Source organism: Crocodylus siamensis, chromosome 7 (genome assembly GCF_052110815.1).
Source record: "Crocodylus siamensis isolate JL-2025a chromosome 7, ASM5211081v1, whole genome shotgun sequence".
NCBI lineage: Eukaryota > Metazoa > Chordata > Crocodylia > Crocodylidae > Crocodylus > Crocodylus siamensis.
In genome coordinates this window covers 89,548,089-89,573,463 of record NC_143401.1, presented here as the reverse complement: position 1 = coordinate 89,573,463, position 25,375 = coordinate 89,548,089, and the positions used below count along the sequence as shown (strand labels likewise).

The 25,375-nt window shown below is 44.6% G+C and overlaps 1 protein-coding gene across 5 annotated transcripts in view; it reads left to right on the top strand.

The window, feature by feature from the left end:
- The first annotated feature begins 1,297 nt into the window (after nt 1–1,297).
- PLEKHS1 (pleckstrin homology domain containing S1) overlaps nt 1,298–25,375 on the top strand; it is a 29,800-nt gene continuing 5,722 nt past the window's right edge. For 4 of the 5 annotated variants that reach the window (XM_090058026.1, XM_090058022.1, XM_090058024.1 and 1 more), the window contains exons 1-13: nt 1,298–2,326; nt 6,589–6,637; nt 7,710–7,798; nt 7,907–8,013; nt 9,207–9,341; nt 10,691–10,766; nt 11,160–11,264; nt 11,787–11,891; nt 14,387–14,506; nt 15,393–15,478; nt 16,871–17,077; nt 18,102–18,203; nt 21,324–21,459. In XM_090058026.1, coding sequence (XP_089914152.1) covers nt 6,607–6,637; nt 7,710–7,798; nt 7,907–8,013; nt 9,207–9,341; nt 10,691–10,766; nt 11,160–11,264; nt 11,787–11,891; nt 14,387–14,506; nt 15,393–15,478; nt 16,871–17,077; nt 18,102–18,203; nt 21,324–21,459 — 1,299 coding nt within the window. In that variant the 5' untranslated portion in view covers nt 1,298–2,326; nt 6,589–6,606. The remainder of the gene's footprint in view (nt 2,327–6,588; nt 6,638–7,709; nt 7,799–7,906; nt 8,014–9,206; nt 9,342–10,690; nt 10,767–11,159; nt 11,265–11,786; nt 11,892–14,386; nt 14,507–15,392; nt 15,479–16,870; nt 17,078–18,101; nt 18,204–21,323; nt 21,460–25,375) is intronic. The other variant, XM_090058025.1, reaches the window with a different exon arrangement.

The window sequence follows — 25,375 nt, the reverse complement described above, 5'->3', positions numbered from 1 at the left end:
TGGCTGGTCTCCCTGGCTTTGACTCAGCGGGCCAGATCCGAAGCTGGAGTAAGTCAGGATAGCTCAAGGGGACTGAATTGCAGCTCTGCTGATTTTACACTGGCTGCAAACCTCACCCAATATATATCATGTTAGTCTTTACCCAACCAGCTTCATGACTAGGGAGCTGAGCTAGCTACCAGTTAGATTAATGTCCTTCTGGTGCGACTTGGAAATCATTTTGTGCTTACATTCCCTAACAGGGACTCGTGATATCAGGAACCTGCTTCTATTTCATTAAGAGAAATATTCTCCTGTCAACACTCAGTATTTCAGTAGTTTTCCAGAAGTTCATTCATGTCACCATGGTCTGTTAGCTGGTTTCCTGAGGCTTAGCTCATCTCTGAAGTTCCCCTAATAACATTCGGTTGCTTAAGGGGCTTTCTCCTGAATCGGGTACAATGTAGATGCCAGAAAAAGTTGTGCAACTTCCACACCCAACTGAGCAAAGATCTGTTCTGCCAGGAGTCCTGCAGGGCCAGCTAGAGACACTGCTGACCGAGGGCAGTTAAAAGGTTTTTCAAAAAATCAAGACATTTACCAAAGTAACTTCCTTTAAAGCAGCGGTTCTCTCTTCCCCTCTTTTTAATGCCCTTAATGAAAGCTGGCTGAAAGGGATTTTTAAACTACTAAGCCAAACTTAAAATAACATATAGTCATCAGAGGTAAAATTAACGTCTGGCATAGAGGGAAGCACAAGGTCACTTGGACTAGTTCATACCTGGTGGGTGTAAATATGGGTCACTGAACAGGTGAGCAGGGGTGCCCACGCCTCTTTTGCATGCCATGAACTTGGCCTTGAAGCTAGCCAGTGTGGGACTGGTGATGAAGAGCACTTTGGAGAAGGGCATCACATCAGCTGGGTTCCTCGGAGATTAGCAAAAGCTGCTTGCCCTCCAACACTTCTGAAGTGGGGAAAAAAGACATGCCTCATCAGCGCTCATCTGATGTTAATGAGTTCAGACAGTGACTTAAGAACATTTCAGGAATTCCCACTTATTCGAGAAAATGGCAGCTGTCCAGCTAAGGAGAAGAGCAAACCTCGAAGCGCTCCACTGGTCTCCAGTACTCCCAGAATTAGCAACAAGTGATCGCTGACAAACCAGGGGTCAGCTGGAAAGTAGCACTAGCAAAGCAAGCAAGAACATGCCTTCTTTAAAAACAGGCAAAGATGAAGGCTCAGCCCTTAGTCTTATTCCAGCAAATTCAATAATCCACAGATCAAAGATCAAACCCTCGTTCTGTGCAGATGGAAAGTTACTTTACCTTGAGGAAGTGAAGGGAAGGAAGTTGAAGACAAGTTGTTTGACCCATGAAGGGAAACCACAGCCCCACAGACCAGTTTCTGTGGATGCAACAATGTCACTTAACATTATGCCTGCAAATACATGTATCTGTAGAAATGATTCAGGAAAAAATAAACTCCAATCAGGAATTTTCCACTGGCTAGCTGTGCTAGTGTCCTGGCTCCTTCTGAGCTGGTTGAACAGCATAAAATCACTAGCAGTGGAAGGAATAATCTGACCCAGTGCCTGTGACCAAGATAGTATTGCTTGAATAATGATAGGTGAGCTGTAGATAACTGTCTGCCAGGCCTTGCAATGACTGATATGAAATGAGTTGCTGAAAACAACCTAGTTTGGGTGATGAAACAGTATAGAAAGGTACCTGCACTGGACGTTTCAGCAGAGGCCAAAAGTGGGCTTCAGACTTAGCTTCCCTCTCATTCTTTGTGATGGTCATCCCAGGTTGGGAAGAAAATGAACTGACAGGGTGGGCTGGGGAAAGTCTGCACAGCCACTACACTTGTTCCAGCCCAAGTGTTACACACTCAATTTTACATTTAACTTCCATATATTTTGGCTAGTCGGCAGCTTTGTTTGCTGGTAGCTGCCTTCCCAATAGACCTTAGTTTTTCCCCACATTAACCTGACGTGTTGCTTGCTGGATTGGCATTTGTACATGAAGCAGTCATTGTTCTCCTTCTCCCCAGGAGGTATTAATGGCTGGGTCAAGTATGTGCTGGTTTTAGTGCTTGTCAGCATACATTAATCTTCTATATTTCCTCTTTTGGACCAATCTTTCATTCCATTGGCCTGCAAAGACAAAAAGTGCCATACAGTAAAAGGTTGGGAATTTCCTCGTGAGTCATATTGCAGAACATTTGTATTTAGCAGAGGGGTATAAGTAGGCACTAGCACCGCAGGGCACCAATGCTGTGTTGGAAAGAGTGACCGAGTAACTGGAAACCCATGCAGGTGTATGTCTCCAAGACCCGCGCTTTCCTGTAAGTACTAACGTAGCTCATTTGGCTCAGCACAGCATTGTGTTTGAAGTTTAAGAACAATGTGTATCTTAATTCATTCACCGCACTTTGTTTGCATTTTAACTAAAGCTGTTAGATCTTTAAAGGCTGAGGGAAATCAAATCTCTTCGTATCATGCATACAAAAAGCCTGAGGATTTATAATCATAGAATTGTCATTGTCTTTCCTAAATGAGATTCAAGCTGCTTAAAAGGTTCCTTTCCACTAAAAGAAAGAATATGATTAAATGCAATGATTAAATTATTGTTTCCGAAATATGGATTGAAGAATGTGGGTGATTAAGAGCTATTGAAATATCACATTTTTTTTGTCTTTCCACCTGCATATCTTGACCTTTACTCAAATACAGACAAGTCTTTTATTCGACTCCCTTTGTAGTCTCAGGGAATGCTGCTTTTGTGAACATTGTAGCGTTTGCCAGTCCATGAAGATTTTGTCAATCTAATTTAAAAGATTAGTCAAATGTCTTCCATTGAAACAGAAAGTGTCAGTAATATTAAAAGTAGGAGCCAGAACGCAAGTGGCTACGCAGTCATTTGTTTTTTCAGAGTACTCACTTTTTTGTGATGGGTGACAGATGAAACCCTTAGGTAGTGTGTATTGTCACGACATATGCAGAACCATAGACAACGAGGGCTGGAAGGGACCTCAGGAGATCACATCCAGTCCAATGCCCTGCTCAAAGCAGGACCAGCCCCAACTGCATCATCCCAGCCAAGACTGTCTAGCTGGGTTTTAGAAACCTACACAAATGGAGACACTGCAACTTCTCTGCGTAGTTTGTTCTCACTACCTAGTGAGAAAGTTTTTCCTAATGTCTAATCTAAACTTCCCTTGCTGCAACTCGAGATCATTGCTCCTTGTTCCGTTGTGCTCCAAAGCCTTCTCAAATGCAAAAATTCAGAGGTTTCCCCTATGAAAAATAGGTGCTTTATTGTTGCTTTAATGCTCAAATGCGGACACTGGAGTGGATATGGTAGTGTCTGAGGTGTTGTAGCTGTGATAGTCCAGGCATTATGCAAAAGGCATGGATTTCTTTAAGTGATATCTTATCCAGATCAACTACATTGCTGGGTTAAAGTCAGACAAGTTTTCTAATGCAGGAAGTGAGTTATAGGAGCTTGTAGTTAGACACTGCCAAGCAAGGGTAACCCTGACCCATGTCGGGGGGAAAAAGCCACTGTCCTATCAGTCACACATTTTATTTTGTGGGGTCAAAAGAAAACTAATGAAAATGGAGCAAAGAAGGCTACTTTAAATCCCTTGAGTCTGGAAAAGCACCTGCAAAGAAGCAGACCAGGGAGTTTGGATACTTTCAAATTTTCCCAGAAGTAAGAGGCACTGTACCAACATGCAGCAACAAATGAGAGATTACATGATTACTGCTATAGCTGATAGCCGGGTCAAAGCAAGATATTACAAGAAATGGAGCTGTCTCTGCAGGAAACCGTCTTACCTCAATCCTAGGGAAACTCTTTGAGAAGATCATTAAGGAGCACATCTGCAATGAGTCGGCTTCAGGGATGATGCTCAAGGGCAACCAGCACGGTTTCATTAGGGGCAGGTCATGTCAGACCAACCTGATTGCCTTTTACGATCAGGTCACAAAAGCATTGGATGCAGGTGTCGCCGTGGACGTAGTCTTTCTAGACTTCAGCAAGGCCTTTGACACCGTCTCCCACCCCATCCTCATTAAAAAACTGGGCAACTGTGGCATTGATGCTTACACAGTCAGATGGATTGCAGATTGGCTGAAGGGTCGTACTCAGAGGGTGGTGGTGGTATTCGACCTAGGGGGAAGTGGGCAGCAGAGTCCCCCAGGACTCGGTTCTGGGGCCTGCACTGTTCAATCTCTTTATCAGCGATTAGGACAATGGGGTGAATTGCAACCTGTTTAAATTCGCTGATGATACCAAAATTTGGGGTGAGGTGAGCACGCTAGTAGGGAGGGAAAGACTGCAGCAAGACCTGGATAGGTTACAGGGGGGGGCTAGCAAAAACAGGATGCGTTTCAATACTGACAAGTGCAGGGTGCTGCACTTGGGCAGTAGAAACCAGCAGCTCACTTATAAGATGGGAAACTCCCTTCTTGAGAGCACAGAGGCAGAAAGGGATCTTGGAGTCATTATTGGCTCCAAGATGAACATGGGCCGACAATGCGAGGTCACGGCTGGCAGGGCTAACTGGAGCTTGTCGTGCATCTCAAGTAGAGGCAGGGAGGTGATCCTCCCCCTCTACGCGACACTGGTCAGGCCGCAGCTGGAGTAGTGTGTCCAGTGCTGGGCACCGCACTTCAGGAGGGATGTGGACAACATGGAGAGGGTCCAGAGGAGGCCACCCACATGATCCAGGGACAACAGGGCAGACCCTACAATGAGAGACTGCAGGACCTGAACCTGTTCAGCCTCCACAAGAGAAGGCTGAGGGGGGACCTGGTGACCGTCTATAAATTCACTAGGGGGGACCAGAAGGGTTTGGGAGAGACCTTGTTTCCCCTCGCACCCCCTGGCATAACAAGGAATAACGGCCACAACTTGTTGGAGAGGAGGTTTAGATTAGACATCCGCAAGCACTACTTCATGGTCGGGGCGGCTAGGATCTGGAACCAATGTCCAAGGGCAGTGGTGCTGGCTCCTACCCTGGGGGGCTTTAAGAGGAGGCTTGATGCCTACCTGGCTGGGGTCATCTGAGCCCAGTTTTTCTCCTGCCCAGGCAGGGGGTCAGACTTGAAGATCTACAGGGTCCCTTCGACCCGACTTCTATGATTCTGTGATGATTGCTTCCCAAGTGATAGCTTGAAAGACCAGAACCATATTTAAGTCCAAGTGCAGAAAAACAGCAAACAGAAGTTTCCAGGTAACTGAGACTGGATTTATTTTTTTCTGAAATGCATAAGGAATTGCACATTGTGGATTGTGTTGATGCAGGAACAGAGTTCTTAGTTGGCCAGAAGCCCGATAAGGCAAAAGCGCTAAAGCAATTTAAAAAAAATAAAACAAGATACAAAAATTAATTTCAGGCTTCATCTCCACAGTCTGTGATTACCCAGCCCTACAGGTTAGGTTTCCACTGTTTGGTTCTGCCAAAAAATTATTTTAACAAATCTTTCTTAGGAATGGGCTTTAAAGTACATGGGCAAAAATCCATGCCATTGTTTCCCTGTCAGCCACCAACTGGCTGTATAATATCCGGCACATCATTTACCTTTTCTAAGATTTCAGCTACACTGATGAAAGAATGGAGGAAGCCTAGTGAAATAAGAGCTATTCTGAATCCAGAGGGGCATAAATGAGAACAGAAGTTGCCTCCCAAATCTCCCAGAAGGTGCAAAGTATTGTGGCTAGGGTTTTAGACTGTACCCCATTCAGACTTTAAACTCTTTAGGGCAGCGACTGGCAGCCTTGAACAAGCCACAGGCCGGAACAACCCAGCTCCAGTCTGACATGGCCAGGTGGTTTCATCAGGGTATCAGCAGCAAGGGGCTCGGCCTGCAACTGCACCGGGGCCAAGGAGCTGGGAGCGGTGCCTATGACACTGCTTCTTGCTCCCCAGCTGCAGCACAGGCACTATTTCCAGCTGGTGGGGAGCTGCACCAGGGCTGGGCAGCTGGAAGCTGCAGCCTTGCTGCTGCTGCTTCTCCCTGCCCTCCCCACCCCATAACTGCAGCACAGTTCCCCACCGGCAGGGATCTGCACCCATGCTGCAGCCTAGGAGTGAGGGGCAGGAGGACGCAGCAGCAGTGCAGGCACAGCTCCTAACCAGCTGGGAGCTGCGCTGCAGCTGAGAGGCAGAGAGGTGGGGAGAAGTGGCCGCAGTGACGATGCAGCTCCTCGCTGCCTGGCCCAGGTGTGGGCAAAGGCAGAAAAAAAAGCCCTCTTGCTCCTTAAACTGTATCTAGTGGCTGCACAGGCTGATTTTGGGCAACAGGCTATATGTTTCCAACCCCTGCTTTAGTCAAAAATAAATACTACGCCCTCCCAATAATAAATGCATTTCTTCATGTTTACAGTTGCTATTTATTAGGGTTAGGACATACATAAAAGTTGATAGGCAAGTCCACCAGCACCCTCCCTAACTGGCGGCAGCAATTTGTGATCGCTTTCTGGAATCACCAGATTGATGCTGCTTTCTAGAGCTGCCTGCTGGCGTAGTGAAGTGTTACTTAGCCTGAACGAGGGTGCAAGAATCTTGTCCCAAGTCTTTGTTCACTCTTTGTTTTCCAGGTTGAAGAAGCAATCAGAATGGCTTTCAAGTATAAGAAAAACCCATCAGGTACAAAACAGAATCTAGCAAGATCGTCGAACAAAAAGTTGCAGCAGGTTTCAAAGTGCTCTAGTTACTAGTCAATGTCTTCCACTTAGTATGTCCTAGGTGTCTGGAAGGGGACAGTAGTTTTCCTGAGACACTATGCTAGAAATGAGAGACATGGATGCAGAGAGGGAATGCACCATATGAGAAAAATGAGAGGGTCAGTTTGGCCTATACCACGTGTTAATTCTCTGAAGCTACACACACATCCCATTTGTCCTGGGACAAACCATACAATGTGCAATCATTCAGACATCCATGTCCATTGCCCTGGGATAAATCAAAAAAAGGTTCACAGGGTAGGAAGTGCTATCAGTTTATATCTCGGGACACTGCAAAGTGCATCTGACCAGTTATTCCAAGGTTAGAGATTAGAAATGAACAACATTTGCCCATCTATGACCCCTTGCAATGGGGTTGCAAAGCACTTTAGAAAGCAAGGAAGCAGATTTTAATGCCATACTTTGATTAGAAATGGGGTGTTTTCACAGTAGCTTGTCATGGAGTATGCTAGCTCATGAGCATATATATTCAGATCTTTTCTTTTCCCCCAGAGTTGTTAGCCAGTATTTTCTCCATTTGACTCCCAGTCTCATCTTGTTATTTCCTGATGCCCACTGTAGACTGTTCCATCCCTGCTGGTGTTTGTAGCTCTTCCAAATTGAATACCATCTGCAAATGTAATTAGCGTGCTGTTTATTCCTTCTTTCAGATCACTAACGAAGATGTTAAATTAGACTAGACCTAATACAGACCCTTGCAGTACTTCACTGGAAGCCTCCCCCAACTCAGTATATTGTCGTTCCCCTTTGTTTATAGCTTTTGGCCAGCCAGGAACAATAACATCAAGGGACGGTGATCAGGCCCAATGTTTTATAGCTTTGCACTCGTCTCCGCTAATTGAACATGCTTTGTGGCCACTTAAGCACAGAAGCCCAGCACTCAGCAACAAATTTCCCATTCAAGCAGGTCCACGTAAGAGATTAATTGCCATCAAATTGCGTGACGGTGCCCTTCATTTCTCTTTGATTGGTAGGAAATCAAATCATGCCTTGCCACGAAGATGAAGTCTGCAAGCACGGTTTCTTTATCAAATCGCCACCTCCTGAGCTTTTCACTTCCCAGGTACAGTAAGTGCAAATTAGTCGTGCTCTGGAAATCCCTTGACAAACATCTGTTATTTTTGCTCCCCTGAGCTTTACTGACAGGCAAAACAAACTTTCCCCTGTGCAGAAATCCTGGAAAAATCGCTATTTCATCCTGTGTAAATCCAGCAAGTGCCACTACATCCTGAAGTACCTCAAAGGCCAGAAGATAAAGGGCTCCATTCCAATTGACCAGTACGTATCTGAAGTCTAGCACCTTTTCGTCTCACCCCTCTATACCATTGGTGCTTGGCCCACGGGCCAGATCCAGTCCCCAGCTCCAAGCCATCCAAGCCATAGGACTCCCCACGGGTCCAAAAATTGGACTCTGCTGCCAAATTCCCAGACACAGGAGGAGCCCCATGGGCTGGATAGCGTGGCTTTGTGTGCTGGATCGGGTGCACAGGGGACCTGAGACCCGATCCGGGCATGCAGGGGTGGAGGGGGGCCCCAGCGCCCACTCTTGATGTGCAGGGCCAGCACAGGACCCAGTCCAGCTGTTCGGGGCCAGGCAGAGGCAGTGCAGGCCAGTCTACAGACTAGCCCTGTGCCATTTATCCGGCCCACAGGGCCAGAAAATTGAGCACCGCTGAACCACAACCTAGAGTTGAGCTTTGGGAATAGCAAGGAATGTAGACCAAGACACAGAAACGTTTTTCCAGTGCTTTTCCCAACTCCCCTGAAGTTGGCTGGAGTCTTTCCATCAGCCCCCAACCAAGCAGATTTTTGTAAGTGGTTATTCACATTTGAAACCTCTCCAACTGGCTACACAATAATTGTGATTTTTTTGATTTGCTGCAATAACAACACAGTCTAATTCCCGACACAAAGCTGAATTTGCTTCTTTCCAGAACAGATTTTAAAATCACCCCTCCCCTTGCAATGCTGATACCATAAGCTGTTGGTCCTGTTATTCTAGTGAGATAGTTCAACATCTTTGTTCAAAAAAAAATAGTTTTCCTCATAATAATATTTCACGTAGAGAAAGACAGAGTTTTGTTTTGCTTGAGATTCTCTGCTCTTTCAACCAAAAAAGGCCTAAACATTTCTCAGCTTGGAGTCCTAAAAACTGAAACATTCTTGTTTCTTTTTTCCAATAGAGAACCCAGAAACTTGTTTTTATTAATTTTATTTTTGTAATTGTAGTTTTAAATATTATGGAAAATACTTTCCTCCTTCCAACCAATGCTTTATTATTAAGGCCTTTTATGTTTAAATGATCAAATCATTTTTCATCTCAAAGGCAGTTATTTAAGCAACAGCACAGAAATTACTTAGCAAGCTCTTGATCCTTATGGTTTTTACAGACAATGATCATTTCACAGTGTGCATTAATGTAGAAGATGGATGTGCTTTACACGTAAATATTTCATACACATACCCAACAGGATTATAAGCATAGAGACTGGGATAAGCAATTCTGAAAAGATGACAGCAGTAAGGAAGATGTTTAAATGCCTGCCGGAAGAAGTGATATCCATCAACACAGAGAGCAGGGACTACTACCTCATCGGCAAGAACAGGTATGCATGGGGAGGGCCATGAATCCAGTGCTCTTGGTATCCAGAAAGATTATAACCCCATCTTGTAAGGAATAGGCTGTAGGAGACAATCTGACCCTAAGAGCAATGACCCTGCGAAGGTTGATTCTGCTTTCCAGCTCCACCCTATTTGCCTCCCTTCCTGCATCTGCCTCAAGAAGAGGTTTTTGCCTGAGAAAGGGCAGCAAGATGACAATCTCTATGCATCAGAGTGACGCAGGATGGACAACGTGCCTGAGCCCAGAGAGAAAAACAAATAGCGAGTAATCATTCAAGCATACAGTTCTTTGCATGCGCTTAGGCATTGTTTCTTTAATGCTCATTTAGCGGGAAAAATTCCAGCGAGAATCACATTAATCTTACTTGTGAACACAATGCGGTGCCTCCTTTTCAACTAGCTTCCAATGCACGGCCTGAATTGTACATTATAGACATTAGGGGCTAGAAGGGACCTTGCAAGATCATTGAGTCCAGCCTCAAAGCCTCTTCTTTGTCTCTCTGTTTAAATGTGTTTCTCAAGCTCCAAGACCATCTTGCTACGGTCTTGCAAGGTACTGGATGTTCATCTGAGTCACATGGAAATAAAGACCAATATAGGCACATCACAGGACATTCCCTCACCTTACTGAATGGAGCCTTTAAAGATCATTTTTTTCCCACTATAGGACCTCAGTGGCCCTTAGTTCAGACTATACAGTACTTTATATAGCAGGCGGATGGTAGTTACATGGTCCTTTGTATAGTTCAGTTGGGTTTCAAGTGGGGAATCTACATAGAGCTGGGATCACAGAATCATCCCCAAGAAATGCAAAAATGTACAATCCTTGGCTCAGAAATGATACTTTTTATTAGACCAACTTGGAAACTGCAAAAAAGAAATCTCTTTTTTGCAATTTCCTAGTTGGTCTAATAAAAGGTATCATTTCTGAACCAACACTTCTACATTTTTGCATTCCTTTTGGTCTCAGCCCAACACGGCTGCCAAATACATCCCAGAATCTTCCTCGCAGACTTGATCAGTTCAGCAAGATTTTGGCCTGCGGACCTGCTAAGTTTTTGGGCTTCGGGGTCAAATGCCTACAATTCCTTAAGATCACAGCCCTGCCATCCACCAAGCTGCTGTGAAGCAACCGCTTTAGAAGCAGCTCTCCACAGTTTTGAGAAAGATGCAGATTTTCCCTGTGTAGCTTCGGGGCCCAGTCTGGCGCCTACTGAAGCCGATGGAAAGACTCCTGGTGACTTTGGCAGGTGTTGGTATGGGCCCTTCAGAAGCAGCACAAGCGGCAGTTTGTGTTTTGATAAGTTTTTAACTGCATGATTCCTACCCACAGGGAGCAGGTGGAGGAATGGTACACCTTCATTTCATCAGTCTGCATGGATGCAAAAGCAGATGGATGCCGTCCTCAGGTGACATATCCATTCACAAATCCGCTTTTTCAAAAACAGAGCATTGTTATTTCATTGGTAACCTCTGGATATCATTTCATTGGTAACCTCTGGTTATCAGTTCATTGGTAACGAGAGCAGCTTATCACTTCATTGGTGAAATAAGGGATGAAATGCACTAAAATTCTCTGTCCAAGTCCTGCAGGATTTGGCCCTAAGTGTGTCAATAAGTGCATTTCCCGTTAAAACCGTTTCTTAATCAATGGGGGATTCCTATTGGGCTTAAGAGGTGAGTTAGTCTTGGGCTAAATTCGGCTTCACTAAGACTCATATAGACCCCCATAAGAGCACACGTTAGCCTGTGGACCTCAGCTGCCCCTGCAAAGCCTCCTACTGCTCTCCTTTGATTTCTAGAACGAGGATCTTGCCACTGAACACGTGAAAAGCCGGTCATACTCCTTGCCGCTGTCCTTCAGTGGAGCAAATGCAGAGGGGCCCATCAACAACAACGAAAATGAGGTGAGGGGCCTTTAGTAGTCAAAGCCTGTCGGTGGTGATAAATATGGTCTTAGACTTGGGTACTTGATTGCCTCCATTCAAAGGAAAGTCCTGAGCTCTGAGGCTGCAGACATTTAGGCCAGGAGACTGACCAACCAAGGCTCCCTTCAGTAATATTTAACCTGCCTCGGCAAAGCCAAAATGAGAACTGCGTCCCATCTCCTGATGGTACTGGAGAGAGGCACAAAGGGGCACAGGGTTGTGTTGACTTCCTGAAGCGGGTGCTGAAAACTCCCTTGTATCTTTGAATCCCTACCAATCAGTAAACTGAGAGCATTAGTACATTCCCGATGAGACTAAAGGTCTGTTTGTAGAAAAAAATATGAAGGGGTACCTGGGTAGCAGTGCTTAGCAAGTTGAGTCACAAAGTGCCAGTGAATAGCACTGCAGGGGAGAGCGTTGCAAAAGGTCCTTTTGTGTTACCAACTGACCAGACAAACAAGACTTGTGTGCATGGAGCTTACAGTTTTCTCTTATGTACAGGAGAAAGATCCTTCAGACGACAAGAGGAGACCTAATTCAGATCCTTGCCCCCAGCATCTGCCAAAATATCAGCCGCCCTCCAGATCACCAGTTCTTCCTCACCCGGTGAGAAGAAAGAGCTAGCAAAGCTCATAAACCATACATTTTGGAGGCATATTCACAGAATTACCATCCAGTCTGATCTAGCCAGAGTCATTGTAATGAGAAACCAGTCCACCACCTCCCTACAGAGCTGGTCTGGCTTTGATTGTGAAGATTTTCTTATTTCACTCCAGCAGTTGCTCTTTCACTATTACACATAAACTGGTATAAGTGCCCAAAAACTGGCCTACATCCATAACAGAACAGAAGTCCAGTGAGACTGGCACATGTAGACTGGCTTAAAAATGGTGGAACCCAATCTAAATTAGACCTGGATCAATGTTCACTCACACTTCATCGATTTAGTGTGATTTGAACTTCTGTACTGGTATGAGACCAGGACTGAGCTTTCCTTCACTTTATATGGTTACTGCAGAAGAGATCTTCACAAATTCTTCACATTGTCTTAGATGCATTGAAGGGAACAAAGCTAGGACAAGTTACGCTCGTGGAGAAGCTGCCCTTACATACATATTTGTGTTCCCAAATTCCTCTCAAATTGTCTGTTTTTCTACCCTCTCTTTGCGTTTTTGTACACGCAGAAATTGCACCAGTTTAACCAGAAATGAATTGAGCCAGTCAAACTGGTGAGCTCTTGAGCCAATTATCTTGATTCAACATAAACCTGGCTCACAAATCTTAGCTTGTGCCTGATATAAACCAGATTGAGAATGGTTACACAAAGTTGTGCTTGTTTTAACAAAATAGGATTAAAAGCCCATGAGTTAAACAGGTTCTACTTTGACCTCTCTTACTTCTTCTCTTTTATCTACTAATCCTTCTCAAGTTTGTGTTGTTGTTGAACCAACTGCATGGTCTGTCCTCAAACACCTCATGCTATTTTTACTCCCCTTGGTAATTAGCCAGTATTTTGATATGTCACCATGGCCCTGATTCATCTTCAATGGCATTATTCCAGTGTTGAACTGCCAAGCTGAATTAGGATCTATATAAACTGCTTTGTAGAAACCCAGCTTTGCTGCAGCCTGTCTTGTCCTTTCCCTTTTCAAGAGCTAATTTAGATTGACTAGGGTCGTAGTAAATTAGGGCTCAGTCCTGGATGATGCTAAATTCTTTAAACTCATACTGAAGTCTATGGGAAGTGAAGGACCTCCGCACCTCTGCGGACTTAGCCATGGGACACCTTTGTCCAGAAAGTGTAATTAGAGTTTGAACCATAGCCTGCTGAAGTCCTTTTCCATTGACGTCTGTGGGTTTTGGATCAGGAACACAGGGTCCCATCTAGCTGCCGCTGGAGCAGACTTAAGTCATTGATTCCTATGAAAATATTCTATGTTGAGTCTCTGCGCTAACAAATATACCCGCTTTTGTGTTGTAATCAGTGAAAACCCATGAGGCACAACAATGTATTTATCACTCCTCATTTCTATTCAACACCAGCTTCCTCTTTTCACATATATGAAAGAGCGTAATTAGTTTAATTCACTTTACCTTGAAAACAGTAATATATTCTGTCGCACATGTAGTCATTATTTTATTTCATTGCTATGGAAACAAAAGATGTAAGTAGAGAGATAAAGAAAGGGTACATCTCGAACGCAGCTTGGCAAAGTATATCGGGAGGAAGCTAAATACTAATTACCATATTTTGTGTGATAATCAAATCAACAACGCTGATCTAAAAATAGCTAATTGAGCTTTCTGGCTTAAAGGTGAACTCTGAGAAGGGATTTATCACTTATTGGCAAGTCAAATTCTCGGGAACTTTCTCTCTCTGGTCATTATTCAGTATAATTCTGTGGACAGTGAAGCAAATTGTCCAGGCTACAAGGATTCAGTCTGGGCTCTTATCAGATACTCACGTGTAGGTCAAAGCCCACTGAGTTTTGCAAGTCGACAGCTCAAATTGCTTGCTGTGCATGGCAGTTCCAATAACTCACTCCCTATTCAGGCGAGACTCCCACTCGTTTCAGAGAAGGTGACTGAAAACAAAAAAGGTCTCCTTTTCACTGAAAGGTTTTAAATTGTTTTAACTAGCTCTAGATTTCAATGAGAAATTTTGCCAAAGGAAGGACATGAGAGCTGTGTGTAACACATACCAGATCATGTATACATGTCTGGCCCACTCAACCTGATTTTTAAATGCAGCCACAATTTTTGCACTTGCAAACATTAGCAAGGACAAACACTGGCATTTGAAAGTGTAATTATAGAACTGTATTTGCACATCTGATCCTTAGGTAGCTACAGTAAATGTTGTATTCAATGTACAAATATTGCACTGCAGTTGATTTTGAGAGTTTAACTGGAAGCATAAAAAGACACGTTTGTTTGCACAGTGGACAGATCCTCTTATTATTTCAGCCTTCCATGAGAAGCAAATCTCCCCACATTCCCCATAGATATTTGCTAATCCTATTACTTTTCCCAGTAAATGGGAAGAAGATGCATTACATCTTCTGTATAGCTGATCCTCTTCAACACTGAATTTTTTTTAGCAGAGCAATATTCCACAAAAGACCCTGGAAATTCAGCTGTCAGATTCAGATGAGAACACCAAAGAAGAGGAGAAGGAGGACGATGAATACTATGTCACTCCAAAAAAAATTTCAGCACAGGTAAGCTACTTGATGCACTTTTACCTGTTGGGCTGAACCCTGGCTGAGCTCCAAGATAGTATCTGACAAACCCAAAAAAAGTACTAGCAAGATTTTTAGAGAAAGCAAACTCCCAAATAAATGGCTAATAAGAAGTTCAGGTGGATGAGGAGAAAAACGTAGGATGTACTTAGGAGACTGGAAAATTTTCATCAGAGTTTTCTGATGGAAAATATCATTTTGATTAAAACAGTTATTTCAAATATAAATGCTGATGAACAATCTCAGAAAAGCAGCCCTCCCCTGATGTTTTTGTTTTAGAAAATTTTGTTCTGGAAAAAATTCCAACTTCATTTCAAGATAAATGTTCACTTTAAAACTCTTTTAAAAATATTTATTTTTTGTGATATCACTGTAATTATTCCATCCATGTCATTGTGAACTACTGCTGAGATGTTCGTACCTAACGTAAAACAATAAATGTAATGTGAGATTAAAAATAAGTGACATGTTAGATGTAAAAATTTCATTTGAAGGTACATTGCTTTCAACTAATTTCCTAAATGAAAAGTTTTCACAATTTCCATTTCACGGGAAATTTAGGAAATATTTGTGAGTACTCCAATTCAAAGCAAAAAACAATTTGGAAATCTCAAAATTTTCCTATGAATTGAAAACTTGGAGTTTTGACCCACTCCATAGCACATGGTTGATGGGAACGCTGAGTGTAAGCTTCGGCTGTTTGCACACTTTCGTTAACAGTGGTTTATTTTAACAAGGCTGAGCTGTATCAGCCAGAATCCCTGAAAAGGCACAAACATTAAACCAAATAAAGACGTCACAAGGCTCCTTTATGGACGAAGAAAGGCAATGATTACCACCAATGTTTCTTTTATGCTTTTAACAGCTGGAAATGAACTCAGCAGAGCCTGATCCCCAGTGTAACAGTCCAATCACGGAGGAAAAGCTTGTCTACATCTCAATGAAACCTCAGTAAGTAGTCATTCATTTTATGTCACTCTCATGAGCACACTTGAACTTGATAGCAATGCTGGCACACCTTGGGCACATGCTGGAAAGCAACTACACGACATTTTTCCAGTATTCAATGCCCACAGAGCAGGGGTGGACTGGTTAGGAAGTATGGTTTCACGGTGACATGCTCTAGCACAGTCTGACACACTGTCGACATGCTCACAGTGATCGGGTAAGAGCTCTCATTCCTACTGCTTTTAGGATAAAATCTATAAAACACATCATTTGAGGAGGTCTTTGTTGGCTGGGGAAGGAGTGGATATCAGAGTCAACTTTCAGCTCACATCCCAAATTCATATACTGGGACATCCTGACTGTGCTTATGTAGAATAGAAAATAGCAGTTTTAAGAAGCTGGGCTTTTACAATGCGATATTCTAGGGCCAGATAGAGTCACACATGCCCAAAACACAATGGGAAGCCACTCAGTAGAGTGGGCAGGCTTGTCTAGTGGTGAAAAAAATACTGAGGAAGTGTTTACTCTCAAATGTGTCACTCTCTGGCTGCATGACCTTGTGCAAGTCACTTCTCTCAACCTTCATTTTCCTTCTCTATGTTTTATTTCATAAGTGTGCCCTGTGTTTTAACGTGTATTAATTTGCATGGATATCATCACAGAAGGGATTTCACAGAAGTTCAGACTATTGTCCTAAAGCTCTGACTACTACATAGAAACATCACAAAGGCTGCACACAATGAGGGCCTGGAGCTTCTGTGATGATGGGCTAGCACCAAAATCCTCTCTCAAGCTAACAAATAATCCTGTTATCTGTTAACACCACAATACTTCCTAGGACACGTAGATAGACCCTCCAGATTCCTTCTAGTGGAGGGTAGTAGTTATATGTTCAGCCACAAGCAAGTTAATTATAATATTGTTGTGTGGTTGTACACAGGTATGTGGCCAAAGACTAAAAAATTCTGGGCCCATTGGCTTTTGACTAATCTTTCCGGGCCCCCGGTCTTTAGAAGGCCCCGCAAATAACCTGATAAGGATTTGGGCAGTTCTGCTATTATATCCACCAGGGCTCAGCCTGTGCGCCCACAGAAATCAATATAAGCCCATGTCAACCATCCATGCTCGCTTTCTGTCTTAAGCCATGTTGTTAGCTGGAATTATTTCATTTTTAATAAATAGTCTTCAAATATTCAAAAGGATTATTTGGGTTTAATGGTCCGTTCTAGGAGGTCAGCTTATTCTATTTAGCTGTAATTTTGTCCACTGGGTATTCTACAAGAACTCGTTATTCTTTGTTCCACTGACAGCTATTTGATTCAGCATCAAACACAGCTAGAGTAACAGTGACTCGACATGGCCAGTTCATTTTTTATTACCATTCTTATTTACTAGGTCCCCTGACAAGAGGCTCCAGCCCACGTGCAGAAGTGATGAATTCTTGCCCCTTCCCTGGATCCCGGAAAACAACATACAGCTAAGGAGCTCCGAGGATGATGGGGACGAACCGCTTACAAACATCAGCACCAGTATACAGCCAAGGCTGGAAAGGAAATCAAATGCATCGCCACTATCAGTAGTTCAGCTATCTATACTAATGAAGTATGGCTGTTTGGGTGTAAAGGAGTAACAGAACCCACTCGAAAACTGAGCAGATTAGACTCAGGGGTCTTGAAGATTGCTAATTATACTCTGCTACCTTATCTCCCCAGTTTAGGAAAGATATGCACCACATCCAAAGCCTAGATGACGTCCCTGTTTAAATACAAAACAAAGCTGTTCCCTTGAGCAAAGCAGGGAACAGGCTTTTCCATCTTTGCCCCAGAGCCCACCACAAGCACGCATTTCTCCCCTGCAGGTGACTGCACTTAGCCCAGCTCGGATCACTGAACAGGGCTTCCTGACCCGAGGCCCCAGTCTTATCTGCTTATATTGCTTTTGGATTGAAATTACTCAATAGCATCGCTCATCTTTGTTCTGGTCAATACTGTACAACCAGAAACGAAGGAAGGAAGGAACTGTCAGTTCAGAGTTCAAAACAGCCAGCTTTTGTGTTCCTCTAACAAAACAATAAAAAAATGGTTCAAAGACAAATTTTGGAATAAGGGAATTATGGCCACGATCACAGTTGGAAGAATTTACTGGTATTGTATTGTTTTTAATATACAGGGTTAGCAGCTTTTTATCTACTTCCTTGTTTCTTTCAAGACAATGAAAAGTGTGATCTCCAGGACAAAACAGCAGCAGAGGCTTGAAAAAGTACATGAGTGTCTTTGTTAGATTTCCTTTTGGAAAAGGAAGAAACATTGCACTGTAATAGCACTACAATAATAATCTCAGTCTTTCCCCACCATCCAGACACTGGACAAATTTCTTAACCGTCTGAACTGATGAAGTAATGTACTCTCCAAGAGAAATGCTAGAAACCCCAACCCAGGAAATATTTAGTGCTAAGCTGGAAAATAGCTCTGAGGGAATAGGCCATTGGAAATGTATTGTGTTGTAGGAAGAGTACAGGGGCTAAGTGACTTAAGAGGTGTTTTTCATGTTTAATTTCCAGGGTTAGTACTGGCTTCAATTGACAAGTTAGCAGAATCTGACTTGTCCATGCTGTTTTCTTTTACAGCCAAGTCACAGACAGGAGCCAACTGCAAGAGGTGGATCTTTTCATTCCTATGGTCGACATCAACAATTACCTAACGCTTACTGAAGCGGCAGGACAAATATGGTGGGTACTTGTCCGCTGGTGAATGGCTGCAAGGCACCCTATGAGCTTGGCATTTGTTGGGTTTCAGGCAGAGTATGATAGCCGTTAGGAAAACATGATCTTAAAGATTATTCTTCTAATGTCAGTATGAATGGCAAGACTGTCAGTTGCCCGTGATGTGGAGGGTAAATAGTCACTGGACTCACTGACTTGTGGCCAAAGAGAAGTTTGTCTTACTATGGACGAAAAGTAGGTGACACCATTCGCAATTTGGTATAGGTGGATGCATGCTGTCACCACCTGTTTACAGATAAGGGAGCCGAAACCCAGGAAAATGAAGTGACCCGCCAATGAAATGAGTCCACTAAACATCACTCCCCATCTGTGGGCTTGTGCCACATGGAGAATAGAAGTTCTTGTAAGAAAAGGGTATATCCTTTGGAAATCCACATGTTCATATTGCTCAGAAAGAGCATGACCTAGCGGTCAGAGCCAGGATGGTGCAGTCCTGGTCCCAGTTGCCTCATTGATTCACTTTGTCTTTCAGCAGATCCCCTGAGTTTCAGCTCTCCTGAGTATACTGCTCTGGGCATAATATATTATTAACCCATCTCATGTGGCCCTTTTGTGATTTAAGTAACAAATATCTGCAAGGGACTTTGAGATTCTCAAACCGAGCAGGTCACAGAAGCGCAAAGTATTACCATGGTGAATAAGTAAAGAGGACCTGACTGGGAGTCCCAGCAGATAACTGCTGGCAGCTGGTTGCTCTCTGAAACTTTCCAGCACTGGGAATAATCTATTCAAGTGCCTGTTTTGGGGATGAGATGTTGGGGGCTCAAAGTCACCCACTTTTCCTCAAGTTTTGTACTGCTGGGTAAGCTCAATGGAATTCATTCCTCTCCCTAGTCTCTCCCTAAATGGCTTGGGAGAAAGGAAAGGGAGCAGGGGCAAAAGGACAGACTGTGTGGAAGGTGAGTTTAGTGTTATTAATCCTTGCTGCCTGCTGTGCACAGTGCTGGGAATACCACCCTCTGCTCCTATGATGTGCCACGTTTATCAGATACACTATGTGCATATAGAGGAAGTAGGTTTTCCTCCACTATCATCAAAAAGAGGAAACAGTACTAGGCCGCAGTTGCAGAAACTTGGAGGTTGTCCTAGTGGTGACTGTGTTTTGGCACAGGGTGCCAGGAGTTAGGGTCAGTTGACTCCAGATGAGGGCCTGAGACCAAAGTAAAGAGTAACCAGTTGGGGGATACTGAAAGAGCCCACCAGAATTTCACTGAGGAAGTTGTAGTCAGGATTTTGGTATGTCCTGTACCAGGATTGCCACAATTCTTTAATCCTGGTGTCCAGATCCTAGGTTTTATTCTGGTTTGTCTATTTAAGTTATCAAAGAGGACCTAGGAAAAGCCACTCAGGCAAATGAAGAACTAAAATTATCAGTATCACGGTAGTTACACCAAGAGACAATTTGACCAACAGGCTAGGAACATAAGTTACACATAAACTGATTCAAGTGATCAGAAACTGGTTTAAACCTGTAGCAGAGCAGAAGTTCAGTGCATGTAAACCAGTTTCAAAATGCCTGAAACTAGTTTAAGATAAACCTGGCTGAGTGTAATATCAGACTTAAATGATTTAGGTCAAACAGGTTTATGAAACTTCTGTCCCAAACCCCTTCCTGGTTCAAGTTAAATCAGAGTCCCCCAGCATCCCAGTATGCTTTTCAGCCCTATGGTGTCTGCTACAAAGAGCAAGGCTGGCCCTGCTCCTCTGCTCCCTAGCCGGAGCAGTGAGACTGGCTCACTGACTGGCACACTGACAGGCAAACCCCTGTTGGGGCCTGGGGCCAGGCAGGGATGGTTAAACTTCCCTTCCTCTTAGTATAGAGCGGCCTGGCCTGGCCTGGCCAGGCCCTGCCTACTTAGTGCTGGCTGCAACTGTAGACTACAAATCCCAGAGGCACCTGGAAGCAGGAAGAGGAAGTGATGAGCAATGCTGCAGAGTCCTGCTGATGTGAGTCTGGACTGCAAATCCCACCAGGAAGAGGAAGTAAACACACAGCTCATGCTGGTTACATGCCAGAGAGCTGTGCTTTAGTGGCCCCGGGCTTCTGGCTTGAGCCACTGCAGGCATGTGGCTGCATTTTCTGAATGTCTGTTCATTTGCTTATTGGTTCAATCTTTGCAGCTTAGACTAACCTACAAAGACCAAATCAATTCAGTCTCAAGCTTTTTTACTGTCTGTACTTAGCCACAGTGTAAAGAACCAAATGAGCCAAGGAATCCCCATCCTTTCTGATGACCTTCATTGAAACAGGTCTGTTAAATTAAAGGTTTGACATGGGGAGCTGCAGGTATTTGATCATCTTTAGAACTTCCTATTGGGATGAATGAAACCATTCATCACTAATGAGGCCACATCTGGAGTACTGTGTCCAGTTTTGGGCCCCCACTACAGAAAGGATGTGGATAAATTGGAGTGAGTCCAGTAGAGGGTAATAAAAATGGTGAGGGGACTGGGGGACATGACTTAGAAGGAGAGGCTGAGGGAACTGGGCTTATTAGTCTAGACTCTAGAGAAGAAAAGACTAAGGGGGGATTGACTAGCAGCCTTCAACTCCCTGCAGGGGGGTTGCAAAGAGGATGGAGCTGGACTGTTCTTGGTGGTGGCAGATAATAGAACAAGGAGCAACGGTCTCTAGTTGCAGCAAGGGGAGTTTAGGTTAGATATTAGGAAAAACTTTCTCACTAGGAGGATAGTAAAACACTGGAACAGGTTACCTAGAGCAGTGGTAGAAGCTCCATCCTTGGAGGTTTTTAAAACCTGGCTTGACAAAGCTGTGGCTGGGATGATCCAGTTGGGGATGGTCCTGCTTTGAGCCAGGGGTTGGACTAGATGATTTCCTGAGGTCCCTTCCAACCCTCATTTTCTATGGTTCTATGATTTAGTCAGGACAAGAACCAGACCAGAAAGCAATTGCTCAACGACTGTATCTTGCTTCTGGCTGACAACAGGTCCACATGCAGCATGAATCCCAGTTGAAGTTAAGGAGTTCCATCACTTGGCTTTTTTGCCTATGATAAACTAGAAATCCCTTTCATACTTTTTGCTGTCTTTTCCCAATGACCCTAGCATCTCTCAGTGGAATGGCCCTCACTACTTAGGATGCATATTTCACCACGGGGATCATATAAAGGCAGTAAATGACCTGCACCCACGGAACATGGAGGAGGTTTCCTTGTTCATCAGCAGATCCATGAGAAAGAAGGTAAGCCTTTACAATCTAATGGTGATTTTCAAGTGAGCCAAGCCAAGTGAAAAAATAAGCAATTTAGAGCTGTGGGGTTCTGATGATGATCTCAAAAGGACTTGTTCAAACAGGGATCTGCCACACAGTCTGGGTTCAATCCAGACTACACAGCAAGAGGCTTATGAGCTCACTTCTTTCAAAACAATGTGTCTGCACAACAACCTGTTGGTATGACCATCCATGTGCAATCACACCTATACTTACTGAAACTAGCTAGCATAAGCAATGGCCAAAGCTTCAGCCTACACTAGCAGCCAGAGTACAAACTCCCAGCGCCCTTTAGTATGAACTTTTGGTTGTTAGCAAATGATAATGCCTGTGGATGCATCCAGATGAGCACGGCCATGCCGTGTGTGGTGCCACAAACACATCTGCAGTGCCACATGCTGCACAGTCCAGTGTTCTCTGCACTGCAAGGGTATGCTGCCCATACATGCACTACTCTGGGGGGTTTTCTGGTGGTTTTTTTGACTCCTGGATATCCGGGGTCAAAAAAAACACGGAAAAAAAACCAGAGTAGTGCATGCATGGACAGCACACACTTCTGAGAAGTGGAGCCAGGCCACCCAGAACCGTGCTGTGGCTGCCAGGCAAGCTCCGCCCTCCATCAAAGCTGACCTCGTGAAGGATCACCTCGACAGGCTGGACACCTTCAAGTCAGCCGGCCCTGATGGGTTACACCCCAGGGTACTCAGGGAGCTGGCAAGCATCGTAGCTCAGCCCCTGGCATGGAACTTTGAGCGTTCTTGGCGCCCTGGTGAAGTGCCTGATGATTGGAGGAGGGCCAATGTCATGCCTATCTTCAAGAAAGGGAGGAAAGTAGATCTGGCAAACTACAGGCCCATCAGCCTGTCCTCTATCCTGGGGAAGGTCTTGGAAAAGATTATCAAGGAAGCCATCCTTAACAGACTAGCTGAAGGCAATATCCTGAGGGATACCCAGCATGGGTTTGTTGCGGGGAGGTCTTGCTTGACCAATCTTGCTTCCTTTTATGACTAGGTGACCTATCACCTGGACAAGGGGGAAGAGATCAACATGGTATATCTTGACTTTAAAAAAGCTTTCAGCCTGGTATCCCATGATCCCATGGCTAAACTGGCTAACTGCAGCCTCGACCTCACCACGATCTGCTGGCTGGGGAACTGGCTCCGCAGTAGGACCCAGAGGGTGGTGGTCAATGGGAGCCAATCACCCTGGTGCGCTGTGACCAGTGGGGTCCCACAAGGCTCTGTCCTAGGGCCTACACTGTTTAACATCTTCATCAGTGCTCTGGACATTGGTGTCAGAAGCAGACTGGCCAAGTTTGCCGATGACACCAAACTCTGGGGTAAAGCATCCGCACCTGAGGACAGGAGGGTGATCCAGGCAGATCTGGACAGACTCATGAAAGAGGTGGGCAAGAACCTGATGGTGTTTAACACCAAAAAATGCAAGGTTCTCCACCTTGGGAGGAAAAACCTGCACCATGCTTATAGGCTTGGTAGTACTATGCTGGCTAGCATTACAAATGAAAGGGACTCGGGGGTCATCATTGACCAGAAGATGAACATGAGCCTTCAATGGGGTGCTGTGGGTAGTAAAGCCAGCAAAACGCTGGCTTGCATTCATAGATCCTTCTCAAGCAAATCCCGGGACGTCATTCTCCCTTTGCACTTGGCCTTGGTGAGGCCGCAGCTGGAGTACTGCGTCCAGTTTTGGGCTCCACAATTCAAAAAGGATGTGGAGAAGCTTGAGAGGGTGCAGAGGAGATCCACACACATGATCAGAGATCAGGAAAACAGACCTTGTGGTGATAGGCTGAGAGGAATGGGGCTCTTCAGCCTGGAAAATTGCAGGCTCAGGGCTGATCTGGTGGCCACCTATACATTTATCAGGGTGCTCATCAGGATCTGAGGGGACGTCTGTTCACCAGGGCGGCCCAAGGGATGACAAGATCGAATGGTTATAAACTCCTGGAAGACCATTTCAGGCTGGACATAAGGAAGAACTTCTTCACTGTCTGAGCCCCCGAGGTCTGGAACAGACTGCCACCTGAGGCAGTTCAAGCACCCACTTTGAACGCCTTCAAGACACATTTGGATGTTTATCTTGCTGGGATCCTATGATCCCTGCTGACTTCCTGCCCCTGGGGCAGGGGGCCGGACTCAATGATCCTCTGGGGTCCCTTCCAGCCCAAGTGTCTATGTAGACTTGATGAAGTCACTACTGCAGCCCTGGGAGGCCCCCAGGGCCCCAGGTAAGGCTGCTGGGACCAGCACCCCTGCAATAACTTGCCATTTGCCAAAGCACATGTGGCACAGGCGTTCTCTGGGGACTGCCATTTGTCCCTGGGAAACCAAATGTTTGCACTCATCTGGACACGGCCTGTGTGTGCTGCCCCACATTCACTGCTTTTGTTACCTGGCTCGCTAGATTTATCTAACACAGGTATGCCAGCAGAGGCTGCAGTCACATCCGCACTTCTCTGGGTAAGCATCTCCAAGGTCTCCCAGGAAAGCCAAACTGAGCTCAGCTGTGTTCCTTCTCATCTCCTTATCCAGTATCCATGACAGTCTTTCAATGACTTCTGATCACTGCCATGTGGTTCAGATATTAGCCCTGACAATCATGATCTGGGTCATGTGACCGACCAGGGAAAAAAATACAATTTCTTTCCATCAGCCCGCACTGTGTCATGTATATACTACATATCATAAAAGCAGATAGCTCCAGAGAGAGTTAATTGCTCCCCTGCCATCTATTGGAAGCATGATGCCATCGCACCAATGTAAATACATAGATGTACATACTTGTATAGTTACAGCTGCAAAGCAATTTAACATATAGCCCAGTGTTTTCATTTGCTAAAAACCTTCCAAAACATTCACCTTTAAGACTAGCCTTGTCTCACACTTTGCCGATGCTTAATAGGAAATTTCTCTGGAGCAAAATCCTTTTTGCCATTTTTGCGATCTGCACAGGTTTTATATACACGTACTCCCAAAAACCGTCTCCTGCTTTGGCACATCTGCCAATCATATAGCTCAAAACCAGCTGAGCTCCAAAAAGTGATGTGGAAATGGCACTCAGCATGTAAAAGACTACTGACCACATTTAAAACAGAAATATGGATGGATAGTAATGTGATTATAAGCAATTAGAAAAGGACTTTTGACGAGTGGTCTCAGGCAAGGTTGGGGGCTGCTGCTGAAATAGTTTTCACAAAGATAGTTGTCGGTGCGCTGCAAAAACCACCACAGTCGCTACTGCACCAGATGTAAGAGGAAACCAGCATTAACAGCACGGACACCAAGTAACCTACTCCACACAGCTGTGAGGATGCACCTTTCATTCCCTGGTTCTCGGGGGTAGCAAGTGTCAGCACTCCATTACAGTGCCCATGGAAGGCCTAATTGTGAGAGATGCTGATCAATCCTAAGGAGCAACTGTAAATCACATGAAGTGGGACTTGTGTGTGTTGAGCATCTTTTGGGTAAGTCCCTTAAATTGGTGGCTTCTTGAGCTAGGGATTGTCTCCTATTTCCTGTGCATTTAGTCAGCTGCTTCAAGCATGGACACACGGGTTGCTACAACAGAGCTCTGGAGGCATGATTCTAGTCCCTTTTCAAAGCACGCAGCAGGACTCTCCGTCCAGTACTTATCGCCTTCTGTTAAAGGGCCTGGGATTTGTTTGAAGAGCCCTCACAGTACACCGCAGCAATATACGGGCCGCTCTCTTGGTGTGCGTGTTGTCTGCCCTACGCGCAGACTTTTCATGCTCGTATCAGCTGAAGATGCTAAGCTCACCAGATGCCAGTGAAGCTTAAAAGAGCATGCACCAAAAGAAAACATCTTGTTATGTACCAAGAGAAAATACTCTATTAACAGGGTAGTT